This window comes from Atta colombica, unplaced genomic scaffold (genome assembly GCF_001594045.1).
Source record: "Atta colombica isolate Treedump-2 unplaced genomic scaffold, Acol1.0 scaffold307, whole genome shotgun sequence".
NCBI lineage: Eukaryota > Metazoa > Arthropoda > Insecta > Hymenoptera > Formicidae > Atta > Atta colombica.
Window position 1 is genome coordinate 35257 of NW_017259412.1, and position 25061 is coordinate 60317.

At 31.3% G+C, this 25061-nt stretch overlaps 3 protein-coding genes across 7 annotated transcripts in view; all 3 read left to right on the forward strand.

The window, feature by feature from the left end:
• Nucleotides 1-10326, forward strand: part of LOC108690300 (sperm-associated antigen 6-like) — a 24127-nt gene extending 13801 nt beyond the window's left edge. Inside the window, exons 9-11 of the mRNA XM_018197516.1 lie at nucleotides 1796-1941; nucleotides 9358-9468; nucleotides 10248-10326. Of these exons, the coding sequence (XP_018053005.1) occupies nucleotides 1796-1941; nucleotides 9358-9468; nucleotides 10248-10326 (336 nt within the window). The remainder of the gene's footprint in view (nucleotides 1-1795; nucleotides 1942-9357; nucleotides 9469-10247) is intronic.
• Nucleotides 10327-12135: 1809 nt separating this feature from the next.
• LOC108690303 (chromosome-associated kinesin KIF4) lies at nucleotides 12136-19280 on the forward strand. The gene is made up of 13 exons (XM_018197519.1): nucleotides 12136-12201; nucleotides 12911-13136; nucleotides 13228-13663; nucleotides 13774-14039; nucleotides 14149-14592; nucleotides 14684-15068; nucleotides 16364-16730; nucleotides 16934-17228; nucleotides 17337-17464; nucleotides 17605-17745; nucleotides 17848-18042; nucleotides 18867-19052; nucleotides 19178-19280. The coding sequence occupies exons 2-13, from the start codon at nucleotides 12911-12913 to the stop codon at nucleotides 19232-19234; spliced, it is 3126 nt and encodes a 1041-aa protein (XP_018053008.1). The 5' UTR covers nucleotides 12136-12201; the 3' UTR covers nucleotides 19235-19280.
• A 4667-nt stretch (nucleotides 19281-23947) lies between these two features.
• LOC108690306 (monocyte to macrophage differentiation factor 2) overlaps nucleotides 23948-25061 on the forward strand; it is a 3328-nt gene continuing 2214 nt past the window's right edge. Inside the window, exons 1-4 of one of the 5 annotated variants that reach the window (XM_018197525.1) lie at nucleotides 23948-24021; nucleotides 24282-24348; nucleotides 24413-24552; nucleotides 24871-25020. Coding sequence is in view for 1 of the 5 variants with exons in the window: in XM_018197524.1 (XP_018053013.1) it covers nucleotides 23948-24021 (74 nt within the window). In the remaining 4 variants the exon portion in view is untranslated. Of the gene's footprint in view, nucleotides 24022-24281; nucleotides 24553-24870; nucleotides 25021-25061 lie in introns of all 5 variants that reach the window. The other 4 variants (XM_018197527.1, XM_018197526.1, XM_018197528.1 and 1 more) reach the window with 4 other exon arrangements.

The window sequence follows — 25061 nt, forward strand, 5'->3', positions numbered from 1 at the left end:
ACAGATCTAGTGATTAGTTTACTATATATATTTTATATGCAACAAGCTTAATAATTTCTCTTCGCTTTCTTTTAAAATGAGTACCAAAAGGGATACTCCTCGGACACATTGAAAACCGGATGTCCCCGAACTAAAAAAAAGTACCAGGGGAAAAAATCCACAGACTTCTATAGCTGCATTTTCACATGCCACTCAAACTAACCGTTTCAGCGACAAAAAAGATCACGTGATAAACTTTTGTTGTAAAATTATTACGACGTTCTTTATAAATAAATAACAAATATTGAATATTAAAAAATATTAAAGGACGAAACACATATTTTTCAATACATATTTTAAAGTTTTTATGTAAATATGAAAATGAGGAAAAATAAAACTCTTTGCATATACAATTGTATGTAATGTATAAATAATGTAAAGTTTTTCCTCCACTGAAACATTTACATGTAAATTCTTTAAAATACTGAAAAATTTTTGTAGAACAGTAGATGATATTTCACAGAAAGTTTCATGAAATTCTGCTGATTGGTTTTACAAAAGAATACGTATGATGTAGGTGTTGTTTTTCGTAAATGGGTAACTTTTTTTGCACAAAGAATAGCGCTCCGAAGTTTAAACTAAATAATTTATATTACAAGCACGTAACACATTAACACTAAATTAGAGTGTATTTTTGTTTTTGTTTTTTTTTTAAATGTGCATTCTAACTTTATTAAAAGTCAGAAAAAATTATTTCTTGCTAAACAGCTAGAGAAATAAAATCGGAATTAGAGCAATAAATTAACACAAAAACAGCATTAAGTTCTCCGTATGTCTCATATAACTACGCTTATGTTGGCATTCTAGCTTAATAGAATAGTTAATTTTCTTTTAATAGAATATATATTTTTTTTTCAAACAATATTAAGATATCATATTAGACCATCATGTGAACACCAATAACTAAGAAATAAAGGCTAAGCCGGGATCTACAATAGGTTCATCTAAGCTTTAAGCCATAAGAAATGGATGAATCGTAGTCAATTATTCTCCATGCATTCGACTGTAATTGAGGAGGGCAGAATAAAATCTAATCATAAAATCTTAATAAAAATTTTAATAAAAATTAAATAATAACTTGCTACTCTTTTTTATTATACACATTATACAAGGATAGTATCAAATGAATTTATGTAATGTCTTTAAGATGTTACAATATTTCTCTATTATGATCAATATTATATAAAAAGTTAATCTCCAAAAAAGGACTTAAGTAGAATGATGCCTTTATTCCACCCTTCAATTTCTTACGGCTTAAGATTTAAAACACTTATCGTAGATCTGGACTAAGCGGTCAAGCTTGGATTTTTTTGTTGAAACAATTCCATGTGAATTTATATCCTGCAAATTGTGCGCCGAATTTATTTTCAGATTTGAAATGCAATCTTAACAAAACTGGAACAGTAATTACTGTTCCAGCCAAATAATATTAGTGTTCATAGACATCATTACAATAATCTTTAATTAACTTAAAATCTGTGTAAACAATTTTATAGCGAAAATATTACCTCGAAAAACATTGTTTAAGAAAATAATTAAAATTAACAGAACAATAAATTTTTTTTTGGCAACTTTTTAGCAACGAGTAAAAAGAATTAGTTAGAATTGATTCTGCTCATTTGATTCTGCTAACTCATAAGATGTGTTCTCAATTCATTGAATTCGACTTTTTTGTTGTAAGAAACGATGTAATTCTTCAATAAATAAGTTGTTTCCACTTGTTAATGTTATATTTCTACGCATATTTTCTATGCAGATTTTGCCGGTTGATGCAAGGGCAAGAAAACTGTTCGTAACATCTGGTGGCTTGAGAAAAGTACAAGAGATTCAAGCTGAACCGGGTACTACCTTATCGGAATATATAACAATTATTAACAGCTGTTTCCCAGAAGAGATTGTCAGGTTGTATTCCTTTTTGATATCTTCATCGTTTAATTAATATAAATTAGAAAAATATTCTAAAAAATAATAAATAAAATGCCAATTTGAGTCAACACTGGTTATTTGTGTGTATTTTACCATTTATTCGAAGTGAATATTATAACGTATACGTTTCGACCTACGGTCAAGGTCCTCTTCAGAGAAATTTACTTAAACTATTAATTATAAAATTACGTAATGATAGCGCATACGAATATAAACTATTAACATATAAAATACGAAAAAACTGTGATAGTGATATCCAAGTTAATCTTCTAGTCATCAAATTACTGAATTTACTAAAAAAGAAAAGAAAGAGATTTTTTTGTTTTGAACCGACCAAAAGGAAATAAAAAAATATTTTAAATTGCTAACATGAAGTTATCCGCAAAAAATAAAATAAACTTACATGACTGTCAAGATTGAACTGTTTCATTAAGACATATTCCATTTACTGTGTAGTACAATTATGAATAAATTAAAAAGTTAATATAAATAAATAGTTAAAATCAAATTTTATTATTCACTTACACAAATTAAGAGTTATTAGATATGACCTAACTGTTGATAGACGAATGTAAAGTGAAAAGAGAGAAACAGTGGACAACAAAATATGTACTTACAAAGACAATAAGTATAAATAATAAATAATATAACCAAAGATAAACGATATAGATGGGAAGCATTACGTCTCTAAAAATATATTTATATATAATGGATCAAGAAAAAATGTCTCGTTTCTTTGTAGATTCAGGCCTAGTTTTTATTTTTTAATGTGTATCATCTCTGATAACAATCTTTTATGTAAAATTTGCTCTTTGTGTAAAATATGTATGTTATCAAATTCATGAAATGAGTCCCTACGATGTTGTGTGACCGAATGTTGAGTCGTGTTTCTGTTAAACTAAACCTTTGCTTTGGTAAACCAAAGGTTTGTCTATCAAATTTGTCATTGAATTTGAAAAAAAGTAGAATTTATGACTAATTTTAGTACTTTAAAAAATTCCATTTTTGAGATGTCAATATTTTTTTCTATAAGATACTATATCTATTGATAAACATTAATAAAAGTAATATTACATCTAGAGATAAAAGAGAAGCTTCAATAGGAATTGTCAATTTGAGATTTTTTAAGTCAAAAAATAACTATTAACTGTAGAGCTATTAGCCAGAAATAAACTCTTATTAATGATCTTATGTAGAAAAGATGATAAATTATGGAGTGGGCTTTCAACAGATGAAACTATGACTCTCAACTCTCTTTCTTGTCTTTTATAATAAACTTAATAATTTGATGACCAAGATTAACTCGGATATCACTACCACAGTTTTTTCGTATTTTATACGTTAATAGTTTATACTCGTATGCGCTATCATTATGTAATTTTATAATTAATAGTTTAAGTAAATTTCTCTGAAGAGGACCTTGATGGTAGATCGAAATATATACGTTATAATATTCACTTTGAATAAATGGTTTAAAATATACACGAATAATCAATATTGACTCAAATTGGCATTTTATTTATTATTTTTTAGATTTTCTTTAGAATCTATTATTTTGTAGAAAAATATTCTTTTACAAAATAATTTTATTACATGCATGATCCTATCATTTCCATTTCTCAAAATTACTTTAATATCACAATTGTCTTTGATTCTCTTGTTAAATCTATTTTGTATGTGTGAAAAATTCTCTGCAATAATTTCCATTAAAATATTTCATTAATCTTTTCGAAGGCTAATCGAAGTCCAGACATTAATTATATATAATATTAAATGCACAGAGTACAATGATTCATAATTATATTCATAATTATAATTTAGCTCACAGAATTCAAAAATTAATAAAGTTGGGCTTATTCGACGCTTATACGCGTTTTTGGATTTTCTGCATGAAACAATGGATTTTCTGCATGAAACAATGGATTTGGCGAAAACAGCGTCGCTCTATCCTGCGAATCGAGATGTCAATTGTTAAAGTTGACGATTTTTCAGGTTAGGAAATCTGTCAAAGCGACGAAATATAACAATATGATAATTGTCGACTATGCATCGCAGTGTATGATGTGTGATAGAAATGGGTAGTTTGTAAACGAAAGCGTAAAATGAATCTTTTATATGAACTAAATGAACTAGTTCACAATTCTCAAACGAAGTAGATCAAATTAAACTACTTTATCGACGAGTGACAATTGCCAAACTGGAAGCTTTATAGTTCCTGGTGAATAAGTAAACATGTGGTGAAATATATGTAGTACAATTTTTTTATTTTGTATAATGTCTTTCTAAGTAAAAATAGTTTGTTGTGCACTTTTTTGCAACAATTCGTCGTCAAAAGGCTAGATAATGGCCGTGATCCGATTCATGCTGACATGCTTATAAGCATCATTTGTCTTCGTTTAATATTTGATAAACAAGAAGAATAAAATGATTTTTAAGCGTTGTGAGCATGAATCGGATCATGCCAATGTCATATATTTCAAACAAGTAGTGAAAGTTGAAGAAAAATATCCGACTGTTATTTTCAAAAGCGTATACATCGTGATCAGACTCTACACAGAACAATAGACTCGAATTAGGGTATGGTCAAACGCGATGTGTTGCAAACGTTTTGAAGCGTTTTTAATTGATTAGTTAGTAAAATTCTTTCTTCTAATTGGTCTATCAAACGCTTCAAAGCATTTGTAACGAGACTTTGACCACAGTCTTAGAGAGTCTTTAGTCGGCTTCGAGTCACGCATTCATAATAGTACATACAATGTGAAAAAATTTTGGGCGAATAGTTTGCGATTAAAATCCTAGATAAATCAGAGAAACGACAGATGCGGTCGATAATTGAAAAATCAATAAATCAACGCTATTCTCTTTTATCAGCAATCAAAATCAATCAAAATCAATCAAAACATATATTTAGTATTACCATCGAATGGATTACCGATAATGGTGGAGTAGAAACACGAGTAGAGTAAGAGGCAGATAAATGGAACATTCTTTCTTTGTTTATTAAACCTGATTGATTAGAGCAGTACTGGATCAATGATCAATCAGACTTAGTAAACAGAGAAAAAACGTTCATTCATTTATCTGCCTCTCACTCTACTTATTTCTATCCCCACTACCGCCATCCGTAGTCCATTCTATATATCGATGAGTATTACATACATGTTAAAACGTCGAAATAAGATTAGTTCTTCTTGAAAACTAAAATCTACTAAGATCAATGCGATGTTACAAATGCTCTAAAGTGTTTTTTGGCTGGTTAATTCATAAAATTCTTTCTTCCAATTGGTCAACTAAACGCTTCAAAGCATTTATAGCGAGACTTTGATCACAGCTTAAGCCCGGAGCCTCATACGAACAACAGCGCTCTGAAACCGAATGCTGATTGGCGAAAAGCCGATTGTGAAGATAAAATTTACTTCCTCCCCCTCTCCCCCATCACCCGTTTTTCACCAATCAGCATTCGTTGTCAAATATCCACACAAGAATCCGGGCTAATACCTACCGCACACTGAACGCGATGAGCGATAAGCGATATCCAATGAATGTTTTGCTTTGCGTCGTCACGTGAAAAAAAGCAGAACTTTTATTGGATATCGCTCGTCGTTCATTGCTCATCACGTCCAGTGTGCAGTAGGCATAATTCTACTAGGGTATGAGAAATGGCGCTGAACACGTAATTTAGCCAACCAATCAGACCATTTTCTCACCTATCACTTCTCTGATAGACCTGCGCCTCTATTCGCGACAAACTGTTTTGAAATGGATCTTTTCAGTGAACTAGTTGAGTTATTAAAGTATATGCATCAATACATGTCTGTGAGGTGGAGTTTGCCGAGAACAAAAAAATTTTCTTAAGATCTCACTTTTAAAATTTTTTGTTTTCTGTTTCGGCATAAATTCCATTTTACAAATACATATTAATCCATATACTTTAATCCTGGGAAAGAATTTTCAAATCTGTAAAAGAAGAAAAAAGTAATTGTTATATAAAAATTATGATTTAATCAGAAATACAGATGACTTTAGGATCCTCTTAAGGATCTCGACACAAAGATAGTTGTAACTGAGTTCTGACAGTTGAAACGTGAGTCGTAATCTTAGATCAATGCACAATGTTTTGTCAATCTACAACTACTACGACTTATGTTCTATAACTCGGTTATAATCGCTTTGTATTTAGACGATAACTCCAAGTAAGTCATAATCGGACATGAAAAATTATAGTCTAAATTTATTAGAAAAATGTTGGAATCAAAATTTGAAGGATTACAATCGGATAATTTTAGCAAACTTTGCATATGTGAATGTTATCTTGGAGGAATTTTTATACAAAATTTTAACTTTTACTTGGAAAAAATTTTATATAAAAAATAGAAGGCGAGAGATAAGGATAAATTTCTTTATTTAAATTATAAAGTAATAATAATATCAACGTGAACTATAACAAATCAGTTGAATTATATTTATTAAATTTGAAATTTATAGGAACATGGACGTGAGCAATGTAGCCATGTATATAGTTTATTTAAAAGAAATGTTAGCTCTAAACTTCGATTCACATAAAAAAGTAATTACTTTTAATATCATAATTCATAATTAATTATTTACAATCATATTCACAAATTCTATGCTTTAAAATACAAATTCTTTGCTTTGAAAACAAAATCTCTGCTTTAAAAATACAAATTTTTTGTTTTTAAAACAGAAATTCTCTGCTGTAGAAATTAAAATTATACAAAAGAAAATAATGTGTTTTTAAAGCAGAGAATTTGTGTTTATAAAGCAGAGAATCTGTGTAATTAACCAGAAAATATTTATTCTAATCTCACTTACATGTTTTCATGTCCCTCTAGGTTTATACCATCGATGTGACATATATCTTAACCTGAATAGTTGTTAAGTTGAATGATTTTAATCTCGGTTTGCGGGGCAGAGCAACATGTTTTTTTTCTGCCAGATTCTTTCGTTTCAAAAATAAGCATCGAATAAGCCCGATTTTATTGATTTTTGAGCTGCGAAAATTAAACTGATAATTACCTAGCTCCGATTCATATCGCAAAGTGATTCTTACATTTTTGTAAAAGAATCAAAATAAAAGTCTACTATTTTTGAAAAAGAAATGACAGATATTTACACAGCAAACATTAATACAATAAATTAAGTATTATACAAACACTACTTGCTTGTATAACCTTCTTTTTGTCACAATTGAGATACTTACATGATAGATAAAGACAATAATCTCGTGTATTAAAAATCCAAGCTAATAAGCACTATATATATCATTATGGAGCCAGTGTTTGCAAATAACTGCCGCGAATCTGTTTCCTCAATATCGTAATTTACATCGATCGAATGATAAACGGCACGCCTGCCATATTGTCACACAATTTGGAATTTATAGATGTTGCTCAAGATTCGACATGCTTAAGCGAGTGCATGGATGTCGTGAACCAATCAGAAGGTCGGTATTCATATAGTCGGTTCTTATTTTAAGACCGATCTTAAGTCACTAATGCGGCCTTCCGATTGGTTTATCTTAATAGCTTTTGTTGGATAGCGGAAACGCTTATCGGCAAAATGTGATGCGGTAGCCAATAAGCTTACAGCTCCTAATGTATTCATTGGTTACTGCGTCTCATTTTGCCGTGCGGTGTTTCTAGTGTGCAGAACTACTTAAGACTGTTTTAAATATAAGACTATCAGCCTTTAGAACCATATCAGCATCTTAAGACACTGCTTGAGATGATCTTTCGCATCGCATATTGTGACATGCTCTAATTTGCTCCTGTTATAGCATTTGTTCTCTCACTCTAACGCACTCGTTGAAGTGAGTACAAGCTATAACAGGAGCACATTGGAGCATATAGAACATGTTGGAGCAAACGACGCGAACAAACCTCTTGAGATTAAGAATGGACTGTAGATATCGATTCATAGGTCAGTTTTTTTATTGTTGCACTTTCTCGACACAGTAGTACATACAGTGCAATAAGTTGAATAAAACAAATATACGTTTGTTTCACTTCAACTTAGGCTAAAGTCCCGTGAGGTGTTTTATCGCGTAACCGCGTAACCAATCAGAAGCGATCCACTGTTGTGGTATCGTGTTTTACTGATTATTGATTGATTACGCAATACACGACAAATACGCTTCATAAGACTTCACTTTTATTGCCCCGATTTAAAGTACAATAATAAAAAACAGATTTCTTGATTCGAAGTCTTTACGGTTTGTATACGCCCACGTATTTTAAAGTGCTTTTTCATGCTGACGCTTGACGTTCAATATCAAAATAATTTAATATTGACGTTCATAAAAAATATTTTGATATTGACGTTTTCAATATCAAAATAAATCGTGTGATAGAAATTGACGAATATTAAGCATAAGGGTATATCCACACAACTTGTAGCCGCATAAACGTATGCATAAAAAAAATTATCCAATCATATTTTACATGCGTCTTTTTAGGAGAAATGCAATTGGATAATTTTCTTTATCCAATACGTTTATATATGACTATGCAAGTTTGTGTAGATTTATCCTTAGCCTTCATACAGATAAGCTTTTCTCATGCAGACACAGAGCGTGAAAAATCTGTTGTGGGGATAAAATTTACTCCCATTACCCGTTTTTCACCTGTTTTTCAATCAGTGTTCGATGTCAATGCGCTATTGTCTATATGAGGATTCGTGCTTATGGCTCGTGCACACTGGATGCTTGCCATGTGGCAAAATAAGATACGGTAACCAATGAACATGTTAGGAGTTATAATCTTATTGGCTATATATTATATTTTGCTGCTCAATAAACGTTTCCGCGTCCAGTGTGCAGGAGTTATTACGCTGCGTCAATAGAGAGCGCTTACTCAACAATTAAGTTTGCTGCACACAGCCTATGACAACCTTCAATGTAAGTTTTGAATTTATTGACTATTATTGTTTAATTTATAATTGTTTAATTTATTGTAATTTTTAATTACTTGTTGCGTTCATCAATTTTTTATATTAATTTTATAGTACTTTGATTAACCGTTTAGGTATTCTACCACTAAGGTGCTTTATTAATTTTACTCATGGTACTTCTCTTATTTATTATCTTCTCCAACTACTTCTTCGTGATATTTTGTATAATCTTAATAATTTATTGGCTTACTGTATTGCGAGATCATTAATTTGTAAATTCAGTAATATACTGAAGAGAACCAAACGCGCAGAACCGAAATGTTTAGAATTATTAAAGTGCAAACAAAATTTTATATATACCGGTCCACCAGTTGGTCTTGATTGGATTAAACCTCTCAACATTTTTTTTTAAAGATAATAAGATAACTGAAAAAACATAAACTTTTTTCATTTTTTAAATTTGTGTATCACAAATTGTTTCAGATACTATTCACCTGGTTATCCAGACAGCCTTCTAGAAGCTGTAGAGCAATACCAACCAAAACATCTTTTCGTTTTCAATCATAAATCATCTGAGAATATAGAGGCCAGCTTGTAATAACAATAATAAGAGATAATTAAATTATAATTAAATTATAATTGTTTCTATCTTTATTATATTCTGCTTGCATAATAATATAAGAAATATTTATGAATATGTTTTATAGTTAAAAATCTTTCACTCTCGTCATATAACAGTTTAATAATTTTTAAATTTACATTAATAATTTTATTATCTAGGGCTACGTTCCAAAACTTTCTTTCCGAGAAAAATTTTACTCGCAATATATAGTACACGTAACGTACACTATAATACATAGAGTAAAATCTTCCTTGGAGAAGAAGATAGCTTAGATACTTTAACTATGTGATTTAATAACACAGGCATTTTTTTTTATGAAAAAAGTAGCAGAGTTATGTTACATTCAAACTCCAGAAGTTTTGCTGGAATGAGCAAAGAAGGACATCTCAGAAATTGTAACAATGGATCAATGACTGCACTCAGCAGAGAAAATTAATCAGTTAGGGTGCCGTCCCATGACGCGTATTGCTGTACGCGAGTTTTTTCGTGTATCGAAGAATCCGACCTAACGATCCGACTGTAATTGGTTGGTTCTTACATTCTGATCCGGATTAAATCCCCGGTAGAAACTAGGCTAGTAAAAGATGTAAACTTAAGCTGATGAGCCAATCAGGTTGTTTTAGATCTATGTAATCTAATAGAAATGCAAATAACAGCAAACTTATCCATAATCTCCTCGCAATAAAGTGAATTTCGAATTGATTGAAACTTATCTTATGGATAAGTTTACTGCTATTTCTATTTCCGTTAGGGTGAAATCACACGATGCGGAAAAGGACTGTGGAATAGAGAAGCAACCAATCAGCGTTATTCTGCGTTATTCCGAATAGCGTTAATTAGTTTTTCAATGACGCATTCTCTATTCCGCAGTCCTTTTCCGCATATGATTCCACCCTTAGAGTACAGTAGATTTAAAGCGGTATCCTAATTGGTTCATTAGCTTAATTTCACGTTTTTTTTTTTAAGGTTACTGTTACAGAAATTTTGTCTGCGGCAGCCCTCTGGGCATGATTTATTTCTAGTTCTACTTTCCAAAACTTTCTTTCCTAGGAAGATTTTACTCTGTATGCTATAGTATACGTAACGTGTTTTGAAACGTAGTTTAGGAATATAAATCCAGATCTACAATAGTGTTTTAATAAACTTTAAGGTACATTTCCACGTACTGCTAAAAATAAACAATTGGAGCGACAGATTTGTCACTCGTTATTCAGCAGCAGAAATTTTGTAGTTTGAACAGTTTTCAACTACAAGGGTCAAACGTTCAAACGCTATTGATAATGCTGACATATTATACTGACCATGTAGACCACTAATAATTATGATATACATAACCTAATTTATTCTTTTTCTTTATGGTTGATCCAGATAGGGGATTCGATGCGCGCGCAATAAAAATAATCTAGTAACTATTTAATTCAGCGTATTAATATCGTAAATGATACATAAAAAATACAAACAACATATTGAATCTGTCGCTCAAATGTCAAATTTAACACTTCTTGCTCTTTTTCATGTATAAAATTGTCGCTTTAGATTTCATTCCAAAACTTCCTTTCCTTGGAAAATTTTACTCAAAATACATAGTACATGTATAGCATATAGAGTAAAATCTTTCTCGGAGAGGAAGTTTCAGGACCCATTCTTCAATGGATAATAGTAGTAGGGATTAAAGAGTAGACGTAGAAATCGACTAATCATAGTTGATTATCTTTCTCACTTTCAACTATGATTGATTGATTTCTACGCCTATTCCTTAAGTCCACTACTGTTACTGCCCATTGTAGAATGGACTTAATTTTGCTACAAAAATCGACACGTGATTTTTTTTGTCACTGAAACGACCAGTTTGAACAGCTTGTGAAAATCTTTAAGCCGTAAGAAAGTGGCCTAGTTTCCACCGAGGGTTAAACTGAGGGATCCAAAAGTAAAATCCAACCAACTACAGTCGAATATTCCCCTATTACGACGATAGGGGAACGCTTGACTGTAGTTGGTTGGTTCTTACATTCGATTCGGTTTAAACCTTTTATAGAAACCAGGCCATTGACTAACTACGGTTGAATAATTGAATAATTAGCAAGGAGAATAATTGATTGTGATTCGTTCATTCCTTAGCTTAAGGCTTAAAAATTTATTGTAGATCCGGAAAGTATCGGCTCGATAACTCGTACACAATCAAAGTTCCTAAGCTACATTCGATAACTTTCTCTCCGAAGATTTTACTCTATATGCTATAGTATACGTAACGTATACTATATTTCAAGTAAATTTTCCTCAAGAGAGGAAGTTTTCGAACGTAGCTCTAGAATATATATTTTCCAATCAGAGAATTTCAAATATCGGATTGGTTGCAAACTCTCCCTTCCCTCACCCCCTCCTTACCTCTTGTCGTTGCATTGAATAAATTCAAACCATTTGAAATTTAACGTCCTTCTGTAATGTCGATACCGTGGTTATTAACAGTTTGGAGTCGAGAGTCTTTTATTACATATATATGCGTAATATTTGACTGTACGACCTGCGTTGAAAGGTGCTAGGAAGGTAGGCTAGCATAATTAATTCATTTAGTTATAATCATTATAACTAAAAGAAGAAGCGTGCATATGAAATTTCTCAGATTCTCCATGAGTCGTATACAATTTTCTTAGAATATATTCCATTACGCTCCGTGTGGAGTCTCTGATTGAGAGATTGTATAAACGGTAAGTACGATTTTTTTATAATCTTGTAAAAGTAGATATTTTGGCATTTGTAGTCCAATGATATGCAAAATTTGTGCAACGATTCTTGTTTTAAAAAGAATAGCAAATGTGTTTTCTTATAAATTCTTTTTTTTCTTATTTAATAAAAAAGGCAAATCATATTGACTGAATCCCTCTATTTGAGACTTACTTAGAAATATTGAAAGTTGCACATCAGCCAGACAAGGCATTATGAATATGTTTTAGACAAATATTTTATATTATTGGAATACTGTAACAAAATGTATAAATGCCTTTATTTGTTAGATATCATTGGTTGGTTGAGAAACATTGAACTTGTTCTACGTTATAACATATGTTCTTGATCTTGTTTAATTTTTGATAGTATTTTTAATAATTGTATGTATTTATTTTAAATTTTCATGTTTGAATAAACTCTTATATATTGGATGAATGAGTATGTTTGTACATGTATTGCCTTGATATTTGATAATTCAAAAATAATTTAGGTAACATATAAGAATTAACTATTTTAAACAAATTAAGTTTACTACATATGTAGTATTAAAATATGAATTGTGTATGCATAAAAAAATATTGTTAAATATTCAATAATAATGGTGTGATGGATGCGTTATAGTGCTTTTATGCTGTGTTCCCAATAAATAATTATATTTAATATATATTTAATGTAACATTGTTATTGCAGATGTGTGAAAGTACAGTTAGCGTTGCTCTACGTATCCGTCCATTAGTAGACAATGAGCTTGAAAAGGGGTGTCAAATGTGTTTAGATGCTATACCTGGAGAACCACAAGTTCGTATATGCAATACTGACAAAGCGTTTACGTACAATTATGTGTTTCCTCCTCACATTGGACAGGAAGATTTTTATAACACAGCGATTAAACGACTCATAGATAATACCTTTCAAGGTAAATATTTCATATTTTTTCAAGTCTTTATACTTTTTAGATATAATATTGCATTTACATTACATTAAAGATAAATAATAATCTTTTGTAGGCTATAACGTTACAATATTAGCATATGGACAGACTGGAAGTGGCAAAACCCATTCCATGGGTACCAATTATACAGGTATAGGAGAGAGGGGCATTATACCAAGAGTTATATATGATATATTTGAAATAATTAAATCCAAGGAAGATTGGAGTTTCAAAGTAGCAGTCTCATTCATGGAATTGTATCAAGAACAATTGTATGATCTTCTGTCTGATAAGCAGAGAAGCCAATCTGTTGTAGATATTAGAGAGGACGGTAAAAATATAAGAATTGTCGGTGTAACCGAGAAACAAGTTCAAGATGCTCAAGAAACATTAGAGTGTCTGGCTCAAGGCTCCCTGGGTCGTGTAACGGGTGCAACTGCAATGAATGCACATAGCAGTCGTAGTCACGCTATATTTACGTTATGTATATGTCAGCAAAAAAAAGATGATCCGTGAGTAATTGTTGGTTTCTAATTCCTACTACTGTTTTTTTATTCTCTCATTCTATTTAGCTTGCGACACTAAATATGTGAGAACAGAAATAATTCGACTTTTCAAGCAGGAATACAGCGACAGTGGCGAAATTTCATTTGGTTGATTTAGCGGGTTCCGAACGTAGTAAAAAAACTCAAGCAACTGGAGAACGATTTAAAGAAGGTGTGAATATAAACAAGGGATTGTTAGCTTTGGGCAATGTTATTTCACAACTCGGTGATGGTGCCTCTGGAACATATATTGGATACAGAGACAGTAAACTTACAAGATTGTTGCAAGATTCCTTGGGTGGTAATTCCATGACTCTTATGGTTGCCTGTGTCAGTCCTGCTGGTTGGTATTCGCACACTCTTATTCTCTTATCCGTTTATCAAATTAGTTGTGCCTACTTGTATTCTAACATGTTTCAATATCTATCAAGTTATGAAAACTCTATTTGCAGATTATAACTTGGATGAAACTCTTAGTACATTGAGATATGCGGATCGCGCACGCAAGATAAAGAATAAGCCAATTGTAAATCAAGATTCGAAAATAGCAGAGATCAATCGGTTGAACAAATTAATTCAAGAACTGCGACTGGCTCTTGCGAATCAGGAACTTGGCATAACAACATGTCCGAAGGAACACGAGGCACTCGAGGAGAGATATAGTATATTACAACAAAAGTTTAGAGATATGACGGAAAAATTGAATTCGAATTTCGGAGAAATCGTAGTTATGCATGAACGAGCGGAGATAGCCGAACAGGCTCGGGAAAAAATCAGATTTGCTATATCATTATTACTTGATGAATTTAAGCAAGTTTTACAAGATTTTGATTCTTGTCCTGAAATCGATGATGAAAAACGAAATAAATTAAAAGCGATATATGAAAAGATGTTAGGTGAGTTTTTCTGTGTGTGAATTGCATTAATTATTTTTTTATTTAAACTATAAATTTTGATGAATCTTTAATGTTTATTTTATGCGCATAGATATCCAAAATAACGAGAAGAAAGCATCCGAAGAACTTATAAATCATGAAATATCCAACTCCAAACATTGTGTCATACACATGAAAGAAGATATAGAATGTATACGTACAGAGGAATTAAACGATATTGAGGATAATTTGGATTATTTTGATAAAAAGGAAGAGGAACACACATTACGGCAAGCGGAGCGAAATAACGAGGTCCAAACTATTAATAAGGAATTGGCACTCAAAGAAAGTCTTGTGTCAGAACTGTTGAAAAATGTAACGCAAGAAACCGCTGAAAGTCGTAGGAATGTTGTGGAGATGGAACAAGAAATCAAACGGCTACATGCGGAAAAAGAGGAACATTTACAAGCGGTTCATACTCATAATGTCAGTTCTAAGTAAGTCATTTTAGAGCGCTTTTACCGCCTAGCTTCTCTATTTGTCTTTTTAATAAGTTTAGTTTTTACAAATACAAGATTATGTCTCAGTTCCATGTGAAATATGAATCAAAAATTGAAAAGTGGTATGTGAGAGGGATCGAAGATTTAACGACTAAGAGTCGACTATTCTCGCATTGAGTCATGCATCACATATGATTGAATTTGTGATTTTAAGACTTGTACCCTCAATTCTATAATTTTTAATAATGACAATATCAGCTTTTTCTGTTATAAATTTTTAATATTGACTTTTTTTTTTATTACACACACACACACACACACACACACACACACACACACACACACACACACACACATATATATATATGTAAAATGTCCGTGTACCGATAATGTAATATATGTGTGTGTGTGTGTGGGCGTGTGTGTGTGGGCGTGTGTGGGCGCGCGTGTGTGTGTGTGCGTGTGTGTGTATAAGAAATGTGTTCCAGAATAACCAAATATTTCTACCATTTTGCAATTTTTGTTATAATAATAGTTAACAAGATATCATTTACTAAAAATCGCCGAACATTATTAGTCTTTAATAATTCTTTACTCAAGTACTATCAACTTTACAAAAAACAGCAAGAGACAAAAATTATTTATTTTCTTCTCATAAAGTTCTGAGAATTTTTTCAGAATTTTTTAGTATCATATTTTCTCATGTTAATAAAAATAATTGCCAATAAGGAAATGCAATACTAAAAAATTGATTAAAAATTCTGAAAATATTTCTTAGAATTCTAAAAAGAAAATAAACAATTTTTGTTCTCTTATCGTTGCTCTGTAAAGTTGATAGTATTTGAATAAAAAATTATTAAAGATCAATATTCAATTTTTTTTTTAGTTATTGATGTCTTGTTAACTATTGCAAAAATTGCAAAATGATAGAGGACTTTTCGATTCAGTTTAATCCGCTCTACCTGTGCACGAAATATTTGACGGTCATTCTAAGACAACCTGTATACAACGATAGTGTAACGATACCATTAAGAGTTATAAAGAATATGGGTACTAATCAATAAGTGTACTATTAAGTCTTTAATCTTTTGTTCTGAACTCTAAATTGTGATTTTTTTGTAGATTTTTCTAAGAAATCTTTTTACCTTAAGTAAACTTTAAGTAAGCTAATCAGATTTCAACGGTAAAGTTTACAGCTTAGAATTAATTAACATCTCATAGCTTAAAAAAAGATTTATTACACCCATTATAGACAGAGTCTAATACTTTATTTAAATGCTCTTTGTGCACAGATTAGCTGAGACGCGTCGTAAAAGAGTACAAGAACTGGAAAAAAAGATAGCGGAATTGACACGTAGGTGCATGGAACAGAACAAGATAATCAAAGCAAAGGAGAAGCAAGATCAAAGAATTAAAACTCTCTCCAGTGAAATACAATCGTTAAAAGAAACTCGAGTCAAGCTTATCAGACAGATGCGCAACGATGCAAATAATTTTACAAAGTGGAAACAATCCAAGGAAAAGGAAATTATTAAAATAAGAAAGCAAGATCGTAAACGTGCTTACGAAATGGTACGCATGAAAATAGAACATAATAAACAAGAGAATGTTTTTAAAAGGAAAATGGAGGAAGCTTTTGCAGTTAACAAAAGATTAAAGGTATGTTTCTTTGCCGACAATAGATGTGTTCCGTTTGTAAGCATTATTTCATTCTTGTTGTTTATTAAATGTTACAAAAAGGACAAATAATGCGCTGTAGATTCCGCAAAATGGAACGCACCTATTCTGTCTAGTGATACGCTTATTATATATTGGCATTTCTGTTATGCGACCTATTAAACTAAGTGATTTATGTATGGCAGGGTGCTTTGGAGATACAGAAAAAGGCAATGCAACGACAAGAAAAGAAGGCCAATAGCAAAGAAGAGATAAAAACTTGGATGGCTCAAGAAATGGAAGTATTAATGGCCACTGTAGAAGCAGATTATTCTCTTGAAAAACTGATGCAAGATAGAGCTTCGTTGGTACATCAATTGGAGCAACTTAAAAAAAATAATGATCTGGATGAAAAGGAACTTGCAACTGTTACTGAATTCATAGAATTGCGTAACATACAAATTGCAGATCTACAACAAAAGATTCTTGAGTCAGATCAGGGTAAGATCTTTTTGTTACATTGATTTAAGTAATTTTATTGAGCGAGGAGCATTGAGAGTTACTTACTAGCAAATGCAGTAATCTGTCAATAAATTTCTTTTTCTTTAGAAACTAGAACAAATACTCGATGGAATATGATACGTACAATAATGGATGCAAAAGTAGCACTTGAAACAGCATTTCATGTAGTTACACAAGACAGGAAGCAACAATGTTACAAATATAACGCATTGAAAGTTAGTTTATACCGTAGAGAAATATTGCATGTTTATATATAATGTACATGTTTATATGAATATTATAATACATCTATATTATGTGGATGTACATATAATATGCCCTCAAATCAATTATATAAAGATAACTTTCATTTTAGGAAAAGTACCAGTATCTAGAAGCACGACTAGAAGAGTATGAAAAACAGGAGAGAGTAAATAAAATATCTTGTTCGCAAGATTCATCTGATACATTTTTTAGTGATACTGACAAATCTTTGACAAAATCTGTAAAGAGACAGGTATTAATTTTATGAAACGTTTATAAAAAAAAGTAAACTCTATGAGCTTACTCAGAAAAAAGAAAATTATTATTATTATGAAATTATTATTATGCGTTTTAGGTTTTGACAGAGAATTTAAATGAAAATAAAAAATTATCATCCAAGAAAAGAAAGACGGAAAGTAAAATAAAAGAAGAAATAGTCGATGAGAATGCTTATCTATCATACGAGGACAGTTCAATGATGGAGGACGATGTCGATAAAGATCCAGATTGGAAGAAAACGCCGCTTTATAGTCGAATACAAAAATTACAGGTAAATTTGTATAGAAACTCTCTTAATTATGACGAATGTCATATATATCTTATCGATATTTGTTTATTTCTGTGCCATTTTTGTCATACAGTTTTTGTACGAGGGAAAGTGTTAAATTCTGATTTTAATGAAACTTTATACATACATAAATTTTACATAAAAAGATCAATTTAAAAAATATTAGTTGCGGCGGAAAAAGGGATGAAATCATCTTCTTATAGGTAAACGCGGATTTTAGCTTTTTTATATCTCGGAGACTATTCCGGAGATCAAAAAATATTTTCTACAAAACAATGATTTCTGTAATAATTTTTATAATTATTTTTATAATTTTTATAATTATTTTTATAATTTTTATAATTATTTTTATTTACTCACGTCAATAATATTTTTAAAAAATAATTAAACGTAACAAATAAGAGATGATTTCACCTCTTAGAGATTCTGCGCAATCAAAGGAACAGAGAATAAGAATTTCTCAACCACTAGAAAACTATGCACTGTGGAATATATTTCTGACAGATTGAAATTCTTAGAATGTATTAAACGTGTTATTTACTGACTCCGAGTTAATGGTCTGTTTTATTCAATTGCAAAAGAAGAGCTGAATTGTGCAAGAAATACAACTAAATAGAACAGACTCGGAGTCAGTAAATAAATACGAATACGCTATTAGTTATATAACCAATATGTATATAGTTTCATTAAAATCAAAATTTAACACTTCACGAGGGTCCTTGTTGTATGTACAAAAAAAATGTACAATAAAAATTATACAATTGCGTGAAATTATTGGAATTTCAATAATTATTTTCTTTATTTAGAATAAATCGAAATTCTCAATTCAACGACTGACCTTTAATAAGATAGAACCTGATAATGAGAATCCGATAAAATGTGCTTGTAAAACAAAATGTGCTACACGGGTATGTACGTGTCGTAAGAATGGCGTTACCTGCAACAATTGTAACTGTGATTCGGAACAATGTCAGAATAGAAATAAAGAGAATGTAAGTGTTATATTATTACGTATTTAGATACATATCATGTTTGTGTATCTAGATATTATATTAATTAGTATATATACGTTTAATATATGTATGCTATCAATTTTCATTTGCATTTTTCTTTCCAGTTGCGTGCTACGCTGTTTTCAGATGTTGCAATGTCAGATAAAGCGAGATGTGATTAGAAAAGAAGATGAATCATTTTTTTCCAATTGTGCATGAAAAATACATTTCATAGTATCATGCTCAATTCAAATATTGTATATATTCTAATTTTTCGTGTCACAAATATTTATTTCACTTTTCATATTTTGACATAAACTAAACATGATTCCGGGTAAGGTATAGGAAGACTCATTTGTTGGGAGGATCCCATTTGCTTACAATTCTGATGCATTCATATCCACTCATATCAGCTGATGCTTAGTAATTTTTCATTGCTTTGACCAATGAGAATATTTTATTTTTTAATTGGCCAATTAGCGATTTGCAACTTGCGATGTGCAATCGGAGCTTAGAACATACATACTGGAAGGACCATAGGTGACTGTCGATGGCATCAACATCTTTCTGTCTTTGTGTGAATTTCATCGTGATGCGTATGCATCGATTATGAATATCCATACGTTCAAACTTTAAAGCTCGCGAAACGAAAACATATAAAATTATTATTTAAAAAATGAGACGTTACTGCGTTATATGTATATTGAAATATCAATGAAGCAAAATAAAATATCTCTTCATGCGTGAGTATAGTTTATTTACTTTATAAAATTTTAATTTTAAGCCAAGCTTTAAAGTTATGTATTGAATTAATTTAAATTATATAAAAATATATAAAATATGTATATTTTAAGTGTATAGTTAATCAACAACGACCATTTGATAGCTAGGAACATTCTTTTCCATCGTTTTCAAATTTCAAATAACATTTTAATAATAACTATTCTACATTTTTTCAAGTTCGAATTACGCGGTATCATCACGTGCAAGCGTACAGCAAACAAGCATTCAGACAAGGACAGATGTTGGAGACACTTTTGTTACATTGGCTGCGTTCAGCGAATTCAACAATTGAATGAGCGTTCACTGCTATTAATATATTCTTCCAGATCTAAAATGCTGATTGAATGATCCAGAAGAAAAAAAATACACCAATAACTCACTCAACTGTTGAATTCGTTGAACACAGCCATTGGTTACATACAATAGTCCTTCCAGTATGTATGTTTTAAGAATCGGAGCTTTCTCCATTTGTTTACTTTTACGTTCCGTACAATAATATCGATTAATTACATAAATCGTATAATATTATGTATCATCAATATCCAATTACCAATTTTATAATCAAATTTATCATACAAATTGAGCAGTCATAAAGAAAATTGTCCAATTATAATCGATTATTCATTTCATACTCGATTGTGATTGGTAAATTTTCTGATTTAAGACTACGACCGCTACGACTTCAATTGTAGACTTCGCATAAGTCTTAAGCTATAAGAAATGGAATCGTAGTCAGTTATTTTTCTCGCAGCTAATTATAAATCGTAGTCAATTATTTTCTACTGTAAAAACGAATCTACTCTTACAGTTTGAGGCTTAAAATACCTATTGTAGATCTGGACTAAAGGTACGATTACATGTAGCGCGGTATGCGATGCAGAAATTAACTAGGTAACTAGGAACCGCGCAAACTATGCCACTTGCTTCTTTTCTTTATTACATGTAGCGGCATAGGCTAATGACAAATAAACTTTAACATGAATTTTTTAAAATATATTAAGGCCCAACATCAATGTCACTTTGATTTTAAGCGAGACTTAAAATGACTATTTGCCTCGTTTTAAAGCCAAAAAGAGACAGATAGGATTTTAAGCCTAATTTAAAATGAAAAGTAACGTTGGTGCAATCGGGTCTAACTTATTTTATGCATATTTCATCACACTCTTATTTTTCAACAAATTTACTTAATAATTGTATTTAAATCAATTAATTCTATTAAAAAATGCTTAGTAATGTGAATTTGGCCCGTGCCGCTTATCGCGCTACATATACGGCTGCGTTCGAATTCCTACCTGGGTACTCCCTGGATATCATCCTTGTTCTTTACCGATGATTAAACAAGGATGATATAACACTCAAGGAATATTCGGGTGGGAATCCGAACGCAGCCTAATAGAGGAAAAAAGAAGCAAGCAGCACGATTCCTATAATTACCTAGTTAGTTTCTGTATCGCATCCTAAATCCGCCAGTATAAACGCTCCCTAACTTGCGTCAGTCAATCAAATCGTCTCAATTATTATAAGAAGCTTATAGAGGCCTAGATAAAAGAGATGCGACATAGAAGGGTATGGTTTAATTGATATGTCAGAATCACGTGATCAGAGCGCCATTTTAATTCATTATTGCATCTAATACATCAAGTTATAGCTTTGTAATATACATACATATAGATTATATAGATAAAAATTAAGACAAAGCGTCGAAGTACAATAAAAAATTATTATGGTGTAAATATTCTTATTTGAGTAAATAAGTTAGTATCGAATATAATCTAATCTAACTTTTTCTTGAAAGCTGTATTAATTTGTGATTCTTTAGAGAACTTTTTTGTGCAGAAAATGCTGTGTACTTGGCTGTAAAAATGTATACAAAAAAAGAAAGTTCACATCTTTTGTTTCATTATTTCACAATAAATTCTGAGATAAGAAATATGTGGATCACTAATGCAAGGCAAATAAATGGATATTCTTGGCAGTTTACTGTCATCAGCTTATAAGATTAGAAGCACTTATACTGAATTAAAATGGCAATGGCTCCATTCGATGCGCGATGTCGTATCTTTATTATCTAGGCCTCTAATAACGTATAGTAGTACGATTTGATTGGTTGATGCAAGTTACATCGCACAAAAACTTCAGCCTAAAGCGGGGAGACTCTTGCATAACGCATAACGTGATACATAAGAAAATCAAGCAATTTTTTATTTCATGGAAAGGAAGGAATAAAAGATTTTGATTGGTTCATTTTTTTTATTCTGTGTTATGCGTTATGCAAGAGTCTATGCTCTATGTCATCTAAAGGGCTCCGTACAATAAAAGAAACAAGGAATAAAGAACAAATGATGCATTAAGTATTTTATGCGTTTAAATACTTCAACTCTGCGGTACGCACTCCTAGAATTCTAGATTTATAAGAGAAATGCGACTAGTGATAAGTGTTCCGATTACAATCTTGTTACTTAGCAGCCAATCATGAACTGATTTCTAAAATTCTTTAAAGTTTTTGATTGATCAATCCGAAGAAAGAATTTTATTAATTGATCTATAAAAAAAGAGTATATCTCAATTTCCCACATTTCTAATTGACTAATTTAAAGTAAGAGATTTTAATTGCTTTACCAATAAGAATCTTATTGGTAAAGCAATTAAAAATTATTAGGAATTGATCGATATGAGTGATGTACAATTGAACTCTATGCAAGTGCGTCGCTCTCATCAAAAAATGCTTCGAAACATTTGTAGCATCAAGTGGACCACAGCCTAAGGCTAGGGTATTCAGAACGTGCTTGCAATGATGTAAGCACGCTATAATTTACGTTACGCATACTATAGAATTTTAGAGATAAAAGCACGTTTTGAACATGGAACTAGAACTCTAATGTTGCTAATGCTTCAAAGCTTTTGATTGATCAATAAGAAGAAAGAATTTTATTAATTGACCAATCAAAAAATGCTTTGAAGCTTTCGTAGAATCAAATGAATCAATAAGTCTAGGGGCTATAATCTAGGATCTATTCAGAACGCGCTTTTATTAATAAAAGCAATAGAACTTATAGAAAGATGGAACTTATAGAAAGAATGGAATAGTCTATTCAACCAATGAGTGGAAAGTGTGAACAAGACTGAGAGAAGATGTATATTTTTCTGCTCAGTAACTTTTCTTCTTTCTGCGTATGTGCCAAAAGAGGATAGAAAAGAAATATATCTTTTGTCTCTCAGTCTTGTTCACAGCTCGATGTCCGTATTTCCCTTCCATTACTATAAAGCATTCACATGCTAGCGTCGAACAGCGTAAGAATCTCCACACAATAAAAGGAATAGAGAATAAGATTTCAACCTATCAAAAACTGTATTCCACAATGATTTCTGATGCGCCCCTAAGTGGAAACCAATCAATGAAGCGATTTTTACAATGGCGTAAAAAAATATTTTTTATACATGCCCATTTTATATCGCCCAGCTGATTGGTTGCTGTTTCCGCTGTTTGACGCTTACGTGTGAGTGCATCTTAAGTTCTATTATAAAAGCGCGCTTTTATCTTTAAAATTCTATAGTATGCGTAACATAAATTATAGCATGTTAACGCGCTAACATCGTTGTAAGCGCGTTCTGAATACGGGCCTAAAGTTTTAGTGAAAAGTGCCCTCGCTTGCCCTTGTCTTCGCTCTCACCCTCGCCTACAATTCGCGAAGTCGAAGTCATTAAATATTATTATCAGTAGTGTATTGACTAGTGTTGTCGCTTGTCAGACGTGTATATCATCCTTAGTTTGATGGCTTTCCTCGTCAGAGCAGCTGATTGCTGAGTGACGAAACTAGTTCGTTCTGAAATAGAAGACAAATTTACGTACGATCACTACAATTACATACGCGGTGAACGATCAGAGCGACTTGTTCACTTGTCATGTCAAACATAAATTATTACAAGTCTATCAATATGCGATGTCTATCAATATGGAAGACGCAGCTTGCTCGGCAGTTGTTACGCCGCCGTTAACCATATTTACCACATCATCCATAAGAAATCTGTTATTAGAAGGCTTTGATCTGTCAAGATAAACAAGAGTCGACTCTACTGTCATAGTCGAAATTTTACACTATTTACCTAACGTCATGGATGGTACTTGCCTTCATCAAGTCATCACAGCACCCATAAAAAATTTCCTGCAACTGCAACGAATCAAAGAGTAAGATGTGAATACAGATTATAAATTGCGCAATTCAATAAATTGTGTATGTGAGAATGTTATAAAGCTAATGTTTTTTAAAATGTCATTCTGACGAATGGCTTGTATAAATACAATATTAGTATGTGCCTATTTCTATATAATTTTTTAAATTTAATTCGAGTCAATAATAAAAGAATTAAGTCTCCTAATTTCCCCTAATGTTTGCTAACTCATCTTAGATAATCCGTTCTGTTCTGATTTAATTTTTATTCTTATAGTTTTGCATTTTTGCATCCTTGGAATTCAACTGGACGTTTGGCATGTAGCATCTATTTATTATGCAAAGTAATTTATATCCATGCATGAATTGATGAGTAAATATATTATCAAACAATCGGTTATACATTAGGTATTGATTGGGCACCTCTATATGAGAGATCTGACAATTGGTTGGATGATGTACAGTTATTGTTAAATATTATTAAACAAAAATTGTGAGCACAATACTTTACTACTAGCTTTGTTTTGCCAAGTCTCAGTTACAGTACGGTTAGTAAACAATAGCTGATAAATTTAATTTTGTAATATGTGATATGCATGTTGTAGCTACACTAGTTGAAAGTTCTTCTCTTTATGTATAGGATAGATGGGTCTGCAAAAAGAAATAACAAGTTATATATTTTATAATATATTATAGAAAAACATCAGACACATTTCAATGTTATCTAATTTTGTGTCCATTATTATCTAATCAAAATCACTTCCATTGAGTTTTTCTATTACCTTGCAATTATATTGTGTTACTTGAGCTCAAAAGTGATTATGCATGTATAGCAAAACCTTAAGACAGTGTACAAATTTTAACAGAATGCACTAGCACCGCTTATAGGATAATACAAGATCAAAGTATCTTCTGGCAATGTACTCTATGGACCATTCTACCGATATGGATACTCGAAAAGAAATCCTATGCTGTAGCGTGGATTATACTTTCCTCTTCTTAAAGTAGTTGAACAAGCAAGTATCTTACAGTTGCGATATAACGATATATATATATA

Coding starts and splice junctions, on each gene's coding strand:
- LOC108690303 (XM_018197519.1), top strand. CDS start 12,911: ATGTGTGAAAGTACAGTTAGCGTTGCTCTACGTATCCGTCCATTAGTA. Junction 14,040..14,148: donor TGCCTGTGTCAGTCCTGCTG/GTTGGTATTCGC, acceptor CTCTATTTGCAG/ATTATAACTTGGATGAAACT. Junction 14,593..14,683: donor GATATATGAAAAGATGTTAG/GTGAGTTTTTCT, acceptor TTATGCGCATAG/ATATCCAAAATAACGAGAAG.